The sequence below is a fragment of the Semicossyphus pulcher genome, unplaced genomic scaffold (assembly GCF_022749685.1).
Source record: "Semicossyphus pulcher isolate SPU_LCO1_2020_fin unplaced genomic scaffold, fSemPul1.0.p SCAF_4, whole genome shotgun sequence".
Classification (NCBI taxonomy): domain Eukaryota; kingdom Metazoa; phylum Chordata; class Actinopteri; order Labriformes; family Labridae; genus Semicossyphus; species Semicossyphus pulcher.
The window spans coordinates 347,914-357,500 of NW_027211715.1; the positions used below are offsets into that span (position 1 = coordinate 347,914).

Genomic DNA, 9,587 nt, shown 5'->3' on the forward strand with positions numbered 1-9,587 from the left:
CCACTCGATTCACAACGCTGACATCAGCAAACTGCTCACTCACACAACACCATACACGCTGTCTGCCATCTGCCCTGTACAGTGAAACCCGGGATTCATCCGTGAAGAGAACACCTCTCCAAAGTGCCAGACGCCATCGAATGTGAGCATTTGCCCACTCAAGTCGTTAACGACGACGAACTGCAGTCAGGTCGAGACCCCGATGAGGACGACGAGCATGCAGATGAGCTTCCCTGAGACGGTTTCTGACAGTTTGTGCAGAAATTCTTTGGTTATGCAAAACAATTGTTGCAGCAGCTGTCTGGGTGGATGGTCTCAGACGATCTTGGAGGTGAAGGTGCTGGATGTGGAGGTCCTGGGCTGGTGTGGTTACACGTGGTCTGCGGTTGTGAGGTCGGTTGGATGTACTGCCAAATTCTCTGAAACGCCTTTGGAGACGGCTTATGGTAGAGAAATGAACATTCAATTCACAAGCAACAGCTCTGGTGGACATTCCTGCAGTCAGCATGCCGACTGCACGCTCCCTCAAAACTTGCGACCTCGGTGGCATTGTGCTGTGTGATAAAACTGCACATTTTAGAGTGGCCTTTTATTGTGGCCAGCCTAAGGCACGGCTGTACAATAATCATGCTGTCCAATCAGCATCTTGATATGCCACACCTGTGAGGTGGATGGATTATCAAAGCAGAAGTGAAAAATGGGAGCAAAAACAAAAGTTTGTTCAGTGTAAATATATATACTGTTTATGTTACTGGGTTTACTGGTCATTCTTACGACGTTCACATTAACGTTAACTATTATCACATTAATGTGAACGATTATCACATTCATGTGAACGATTATCACATTAATATTAACTATTATCACATTCATGTGAACGATTATCACATTCATATTAACTATTATCACATTAATGTGAACGATTATCACATTCATGTGAACGACATTCACATTAATATTAACTATTATCACAATGTGAACGACGTTCACATTAATGTGAACGTCGTTCACATTGACGTGAACTATTATCACATTGATGTGAACGATTATCACATTCATGTGAACGACATTCACATTAATATTAGCTATTATCACAATGTGAACGACGTTCACATTAATATTAACGATTATCACATTAATATTAACTATTATCACATTAATGTGAACGACGTTCACATTAACGTTAACTATTATCACATTCATGTGAACGACATTCACATTCATGTGAACGACATTCACATTCATGTGAACGACGTTCACATTAATGGTAACAATGAGAGGAGCTGACAAACGTGATGCTGAACTTGTTATTCAGCTGATGAAGAGGAAATGTTTGTCTGAAGTGATGAAGTGCAGACGGAGTGAGAAACATGCCGACAGTCTGTGAACAGTACATGTACATGTCTGACTCTAAGCCTGGATCCCTATGTGCACATCTGTTAGCTGAACCTGTTGGCTCTGTGTGTGTGTGTGTGTGTGTGTGTGTGTGTGTGTGTGTGTGTGTGTGTGTGTGTGTGTGTGTGTGTGTGTGTGTGTGTGTATGCGCGCGTTTTTGCTTGTGTGTGAGTCCGTGTGTACATGTGCATGCGTGTGCGTGCCTGTGTTGACCGTCAGTCCCTCAGAGGCAGGCGTCGGAGAGCAGCCATCATTCACAGATCTGTGTTTGTGTTTCAGGAAAGAGAAGCTCAGTTTATGTGGAAGGAATGTTCTTCTGTCGGCCTCACCTTCATCATCCTGTCTGTCTGTCTCACCTTCATCCTGTCTGTCTCTCTGTCTGCATGGTTATTTCATGTAGTCTGACTTCTTCCACAGCAGCATCATCAAACATCCTCTCTGTTATCTGTTCTCTGTATCTGTCCTGATGACGTCCAATCAGCTCTGAGTTTCAGTACTTTAAATTTAGATTCATGTGATTTGAATGTTTCTGTCTGTGTTCAAACTTCATGTTTCTCTTCTTTAATCCCACTGGCCGTCAGCGCTCCACAGCTGCTGGTCCACTGACATCAAGTAGGGGTGGGCGGTAAACCTGTTTCACACCTTCACTGGTGTCACAGGATAAACTCAAACATTTGGTTTTCCATAACTTATCTACAGGAAAACTACGTTTGATTTCCCATAGTGCATCTCTTCCGCAGAGCACACTGAAGTCGCTGAACCAAGTGTGGTAAAAGTGGATTTTTGTTTTGGATAATTAGAAAATAGACTTCCCAGAACTCCCAAATAATATGAAGTATAATTGTTAATTGTTCAAATGTACATGAAAACATTGATTGATGTGTTCTCTTATATTAACAATAGAGCAAAAAGAGCTAGACTCATGTTTTGAGCAGAATACCTTTTCATTTTGTAATACCACAATATAATACAGACACCGCCAAGAGGAAAAGAAATACTGTGATATCAATTTTAGGTCATATCGCCCACCCCTGCTATCAACCTTTATAAAAGACCCAGACATGGAAACAAATCAACACGGTGATACAGATTTTAAGTCTTACGGCCCAGCACTAACATCAGGTATCATGTACACAGCTGGAGGCTCAGACAGTGTCTCACTGAGTGTGAAGCTGACACAGTTCATGTTTATAAAAGAGTTTAATTTCACTTGATGGACACAGGAAGTGTGTGTGTGGGTGTGTGGGGGGGATACAACATACTAAGCCTATATGACATGATATATACTATAAATACACTGATAAATAACAAAGACTGGCAGAGTGGAAACACTGAACATTTGGCCTGAGTAGAATCACACCTTAAATTACCTTCACAGATAAATCCAAAGATATTTACACACCTCAGCTCAGCCTCATGCACCTACTTCTCTTTGTTTCACCATAGACTGTATATAGGAAGTGGACGTGATATTGTTTGTCACCATGTTGGTTTTCAGGAGCCAGAAGTGACCATATTTGGATGGGAGGTGGATCGTCTCTATTCTTATTGACAGGTCGGCATCGTCGTGTCAATCACAGGTAGCCCCGCCCTAACCCCTCCCCTCTTCCTGGTCTGTGTGACTCTCAATGGGAGCATCAGTGACTACATGAACATCATGCTGTGTTGAAGGAGACTTGAAACTAGAGACTGAGACCATAAACTCATTAGGAACATGTTTACTGAGGGAATACATCAGGAGAGGAGGAGGAGCATGTTCTCATAGACTTCTATAAGCTCACACTTCTTTTACAACCAGGGGAGTGGCCCCCTGCTGGACGTTAGAGAGAATGATCTGTAATGCACTTCAGCATTGATTTACTCGTGAAACAGAGGATACGTCCACTTCTTATACACAGTCTGTGTCATCCGAATGAAAGACCAGCAGACAGAAGGTCACCTGCAGGGTCGAACTGGAAACAACTTTAAACCACATCATCATGCTACGACAGTCAAACAGCCCAGTACACCCAGTTCACCCAGTATACCCAGTACTCTCCGGTATCAATAGTCACTATTAGCTGCTCAGAAGAAATGTCATATCTTCCCTTTATTACATACATACAGAGTAAGGAAGGACACAGAGGGGGAACTTTAGGACCATTACTGGTCAGACTGCGAGGAGGAGGAGGAGGAGGAGGAGGAGGAGGAGGAGGGGGAGGAGGGGGAGGAGGAGGAGGAGGAGGGGGACGAGGACGAGGTGGAGGAGTCACTGTTTCATCTCAGAGTCACTGTGGGAGTTATCCACCACACAGACTGTAGAGTCCTTATTGTCCGGCCTTGAGCTCTGCCATCGCTCCTTCTTGTTAAAGGCCCTGAAGGTCCTGGTTCAGCCGGTACTACATCTGTTTATGGGTGGTAAGAGAGGAAGGAAACGAGGAGCATCTGAAGGATCCTCAGTCTGAGGAATCAGTCGATGGGTCGGATCATCAGCCGGACCGACTTCAGGGAGTAGAAACCTCCTCCGTACTCGGCCCAGAAGATCCCGTCCTGAAACTTACTGCGGTAAACGCCCCCGCTGTACCAAACCCCGTTCAGGTTGGTCTGTCCGCACGCGTTGTACCACCAGCCACCTTTATGGAAGTGAGCGCAGTTACCTGAGAGAGGAAGACATCATCAGAGACGGGATAAAACGAAGAAGGAGTATTACTCAACTACTGATATAAGAAATAAAGAAGCATTCAGGGCTCATCCCCCCACCTACCAGAGAAAGCATCCTTGTCACGGTCCAGCGTGGTGAACTGTTTTCCGTTGTGGCTGCTGAACGAGTCGCCGGCGTTGCCCTGGTAGGTCCCGAGTCTGAGCCGGTATCCTTCGCTCTCAGACTCCAGGCGGAAGCTGCTGTACTCAGCGTACACCTTCTTGCCCGTCCAGTCCTCCAGCTCCACCATCAGCTTATAGTCACCCTGTTTCCCCAGGTTGTAGATGTTGTCCAGCCCGAGCCAGTGCTCGCCATTTATGTTCCCGAATCCTCTCTGCAGGAAACGAGTGTAATCTGTTATTTATCTGCCGCTGTGGTCAAACATCAGAACAACTGTGTGAAGCATTAATCTGAGTCTGTCATCACTGTGGGTTGGCTAACTTCTTCTTCTGTGGTCAGTGAAGTCGTGTCCAACAAACACAAACAGGGAAGCAGAGTGAGCTTGAGAATAGTCTCTGCAGAGAGTAGACGAGTGAAATTAATCAAATCTGCTCAGTGAGACGATCATGAGTGAAGCTTGAGATCTGCTGTTTCTCACTCGAGATGAATTAGCAGGTGTGCTAATGAGCTGATGCAGAGCTGCAGACTCGTGTGTTCCTGGTTCAAACAGAAGTAATGGATTTCCAACTCTAATTTAATGCCATGGAAACTCTTGCATGGTCGTATTTTTTTTTTAAGCAGTGATGTTTGTCAGGCTGTGAATCCATCGTCTTCTGGATGTCACGAATCTGAGTTAAACCCTGGATCATGTCTCAGAGGCTGACACATGAAGAGGATGAAGGGATCGTTTGTATTCGAGCTGTACTTGCCTCTCAGATCTCTGATTGTGTGTCTGCTGGAGTTCCCTGTTTACACTGATGGAGAGCTTTCTGAGTGAACCCAACGTGAACTTCCAGATCAAATCTGTGCTTACTCTGCTCTCCCATGGTTAAAGTTGTCTGTATGTTTTGTGGTGCTTTGTTATGAACCATTTAAACTCTCGCAGCGGGTGGATTTGATTGTAACTCAGCCCTTTGCTGCACGTCGTCCCCTTCGATGGTCTTCCCTGCTCTTACCTTGTAGTTCTCCCAGTTCCTGAAGAAGTTGACTGATCCGTCTCTCCTCCTCTGTAACACCGTCCACCCTCCGTTGTCGAGGCCGTGTTCACACCAGGCCTGGATCAGCTGATCGCTGCCGTCTGTCTTCAGCAGGTACATCCCGCTGGTGGTGTGTCCGGTCTGTCGCACCTGGAAACAGTCCCTGAAGGGACCTGGGGCGGGGGGGGGGGGGGTTATTTTCTCTGATTTATAATCTTATAGAAATCCATATTGCAGTTTCTCCGCTGTCCAAACCCACCCTCAGTTTATAATATATATTTTATTGATGTTCTTCACTATGTCATGATGTTTAAAGTTGTGTGCTGTATAACTTACAGCTCAGAGCATATCTCTCTGTTCTCACTGACTGTAGAGTCCTAACAGATTCATCCTTTTACTGAGTCTCTTTTATCCGCCTGAACAAACTAAACCATGAAATGCCTTTTTTTAATCTCGTATGTAAAAGTAATTTCCATCAGAGGCAGAGTGGGGGGGCTGTTAGACCCCCTGTTTGAGGAATGAATCATTCAGTGGAAACCGTCTCAGACCGTCCAAACATCCTTCAGCCTGACGTCAAACAACAAGAGCTTAAATCTGAACGTTCACTTGGATTTATCCTCAGAGCCACGTGGCACTGACCAGCTTCTTTCCTCCTTTGTCCCCGTGTCTGCATGTATAAACCAGTATGAACACCAGCATTGTGCGGGGCCCTTCGGGGCCTAAAGGTCCATGAAAGATAGAATCAGAGACCCAGCACAGACACCTGGACCTCTGCAGCTGCTTTTATTTGTCTAGTCGTGATCCGTCTTCATCAGAGCTGTCAGTGACGGCCTCTTCTTTCTCTCTGTCACTGTCATATCAGTTTCTCTGGACAGAACTTTGAGTGCTGAAGGTTTAAAATAAATAGGGTCATTGCATCATGGCTGTTAAAAAATGGCTCAAACAGACCAAACTGTGCTCAGCTGCTGTTGTGTAGTTAATATGAATAAAGAGAGTGCATGGCTGATGTTTTACCTGCTTTTAATTTATCCTTGTAACCTTAATGAAACAGATTATAAAGGTACATCTGATCCATCACAGAGAAGTCCTCCTGATCACTGTCAGCATGTTTCATGGAGACGAGATGCTGTCCTGATTAAGCACTGTGGATGAAGCCTGTTTGTCATCTACTAATGTCGCCTGACATTTAACCTTCTATACTCCCACAGTCTCTTTTCTTCTTCTGTGGTATTTCTCTCCGTCTCCCCTCTGCTCTCTGAGCCTGAAACATCATCCTGGCCTGTGCTTACACTGGGGTGAAAGTCACTCTAAAGCCCTACAGAAAATCTGACACTGCCCTGCTTTCTATCATTTGATTTGTGATGACATGGCTGCGACCGTGCTCTAATGTGTTGATGATGCCATGATGTTGATTTAGAGAGATATGAACTGTAACTGAGCTTAGATATCTGATATAATATAATGACTCCCCTGACAGTATTAGTTCTTCTGTTATTCCTTTTTGTCTGAGAGATGTGATGAATGATTGCCTCCATTTCACCATCTGGTTGTGTAACTCCTGTCAGCTTTCCCTGCCTCAGTCTGATCTCCAGTCATGATACAACAGTTCTAACTAGGAGCCATTTCCAAGTAGCATCTTGCTGTTAAATTGCTTTCACATTGGAGATTATGTTTCTCACATGTCTCAGTGAGTCCATCTCTGAGAAAATCACAGTCTAAACTACCTGAGAGGATTTTTTTGTCCACGATTCTGAGACTCGAAGGACTCGTCCATCAGGTGTTTAAATAAAACCACTTTGCCTTTTATTTCTCTCAAAGACTGGATGTGAATCTTATTAAACCCTTTCAAGTAGATATATTTTCTTTTTTCTTCCAAGTCTTTTTAATGTTGTTCGAGGAGATCTAATCCACATCCTGCTAATTTACTACATATGCTCAGAGCTGTGCAGCCAACACAAGCGGCCAAGTGGGAATCAGAGGAATGTATGACTTCACTGGCTCTGCTGCATGCCAGAGAGCCAGCCCTGCCTCAGTTAAACCCACAGTGGTCCGAGGTAATTGTTCTTTAGTAGTCGTGAACAGAATTAATGAGGACAATTACTCAAAGCATTTGTCTTTGCTCACCTTCCTCCTCCTCATCTCTTTGGGCCCCTGTTAGTTTAACCGTCTCAGTCTATTTAAAATGGGTACGTACCATCAGAGGTCAGTGTTCCCTGCGGAGGAGGGTTGATCCCGTATGGGCTCGTAGTTGGGGCGTCCATGCGAGATCCTCTGGGGAAGGCCCGGTTGTTGTTGTCCCGCTGTATCTCGTTGGTGAACCGGTTGTTAACAGGTAAGTTCTGTGGCACTACCTGGACCAGCGGGGGGACCACGGGCAGCTCGCTGCGTCCCAGAGTCCTCAGACACTGCTCCTCTAGTGCAGAGATCAGAATGGACTGGTTGTTAACCACCCCGGCCATCGTGGCGAAGCGACCCTCCAGCTCCCTGTACCTGGAAGCCAGTCGCATCATCTCGGAGGTCACGTTGAGGACACGGTTCTCCAGCTGGGCCAGCTCCAGAGAGTTGTCTCTCTTCCTGATGATCTCATGCAGCAGCTGCATGTAGAGCTGGGTCACCCTGGAGTTCATGTTCCTGCTCTCTTTCCGCAAAAGCTTCATCTCATTCACCAGGTTACCGTCCACATCCACCACCAGCTGCAGCGTCTCAATCTCACGGCGCTGCTTATTTAGCACCTCCCGCACATCTGCAATGTCCATACGGGTCACTCTGTCCTTGTCGGGCTCCGGGCCTGTGGTGCTGGCACAGATGGGACCTGGTGACAGATGTGAGTTATTCATCAGATTACCAAGAAGCTATTTGGACTTTTTCCAAAGCAAGACAGACATGATGGATTATTTTATCTCAAAAAGAGTTACAACCTGTGATCCTCTGCTCAGGTACCAGGAAGGTGTAGGAACACTTTTTAGCATCAGGGTTGAAGGGGGCTCTCTTGCTCCTGTGCAGAGAAGCCCCTGTGGTCCTCCAGGCCTCCCTGGAGCTCCTGCAGGAACTTTCTGCCCACAGGCAGACAGAGAGCAGAGCACACAGGCTCCACATCAGCCCCTGCATCGCTGCTGGCTGGTTTGGTGGATAGATGGACGGTTACTGGTGGTCCCTCTGAGTCCCCCCAGGCCTGCCTGTAGGAAAACAAGACCTCTGAAACAAACATGTCTTTCTGTACAAAGGCTAACAAAGAGTAGGGTGGTGTTGATTGTGTATTGCTCCAGAGGAAATGGCTGCCAGAACATTTAAACAGAAAGGGTTTTGACACATTTTCAGATATCCACAGACACTCAGTGTGTTCAGGAAGCTGTCAGCTCTCTGTGTTGATTGTGTGGAAAGATTGAATGAGAGAAACATTTGCTGTGTAGCCCAGAGGACCAGGTCTGCTTTCTGTCTCAGTTAGTTCTCCTGCTGACAGACACAACATTTTTCTGAGGTCCTGCTGCCCTTCCCCCCATTAAAAGATAACAGCTACGTAACTGCTGGTTGTGCTTCATCTTTCACACCTGCCCTTACTCTTTATCTTCCTCATACTAGGAATGAAAGTAATCTGTCCCATTCTCTTATCTCCACAGTATGTACTGTATTTTTTCATCATGTTGGCTCATGGGCCTTCCTTTGTTTCTTTCCCCCCTAACAAACCAAAGACTGTCCAGATCTGTAGTGATTAGTGGCTGGTTAGTTTGAATGTAAACAACAGTTATGAGCGTTGTTAGAAGTGTGAAGCTTTTTTATTTCAACACGAAGTAAAAAACTCTTTGGACGTGTTGCTTCACTCTTTTGTTCAGTTCCTTCATTGGCGTCAGTGTGCAAAGTGACATAAGAGTCAGTTTTAATGAGTGTTATGAGTAATGTTCACACTTGTTTGGAAGCAGTGGAGATGCAAACTGAAAGCACTTCAGGAACTCTTAGCCTGTAAGTCTCCTTATGTTCTCATCCTTTGGTCCCGTCACCCTGTCAGAGATCTGACAGTCTGCGCAGAGTTTCTTTCTTATCCCTGATGGTTTTAATTTCTCTTCCTCAGCAGTGGTCCGTGGTCTGGTCTGTGCAGGGCAGAGCCGGTCTAGCCCTCCTTATCCACTGCATAACGTCTTAGTCATTCTTTACTCAGAGTCACATCGTTAAGTCCTGCCCCCACCCTGAAACTCAGCCCCTGTGTGTCTCCGTGTGACGTTATTGTGGTTCTGCAGGAATTCTGGCTGTTGTGTCTTTTGGAACAGGGCTGAGGGGGGACGAATTACATCTGGTGTGTGTGCTCGCTCTCTGTGTGTGCGTGATGGTCCAGAGACATTTTTCATTTTCATGCTGCCATGTTTTTACGTAACCAGGTTCTT

At 45.7% G+C, this 9,587-nt stretch overlaps 2 protein-coding genes across 4 annotated transcripts in view; one reads left to right on the plus strand and one right to left on the minus strand.

Annotated features, from left to right (window-relative positions):
• ralgps2 (Ral GEF with PH domain and SH3 binding motif 2) overlaps positions 1–9,587 on the plus strand; it is a 93,149-nt gene that overhangs the window by 64,248 nt on the left and 19,314 nt on the right. The window lies entirely within an intron of this gene.
• angptl1a (angiopoietin-like 1a) lies at positions 2,284–8,319 on the minus strand. Its single transcript, XM_069679803.1, has 5 exons — positions 8,130–8,319; positions 7,406–8,023; positions 5,191–5,384; positions 4,139–4,409; positions 2,284–4,031 (listed from the first exon to the last, which is right to left on the minus strand). The coding sequence occupies exons 1-5, from the start codon at positions 8,317–8,319 to the stop codon at positions 3,844–3,846; spliced, it is 1,461 nt and encodes a 486-aa protein (XP_069535904.1). The 3' UTR covers positions 2,284–3,843.

Bases quoted from the DNA above. Each gene is read 5' to 3' on its own strand.
- angptl1a (XM_069679803.1), bottom strand. From the start codon at position 8,319: ATGCAGGGGCTGATGTGGAGCCTGTGTGCTCTGCTCTCTGTCTGCCTG. The intron at 4,410-5,190 runs GTAAGAGCAGGG...CGTTTCCTGCAG, and splicing joins GGAACTGGGAGAACTACAAG to AGAGGATTCGGGAACATAAA. The intron at 4,032-4,138 runs GTAGGTGGGGGG...TTCCTCTCTCAG, and splicing joins TGACAAGGATGCTTTCTCTG to GTAACTGCGCTCACTTCCAT.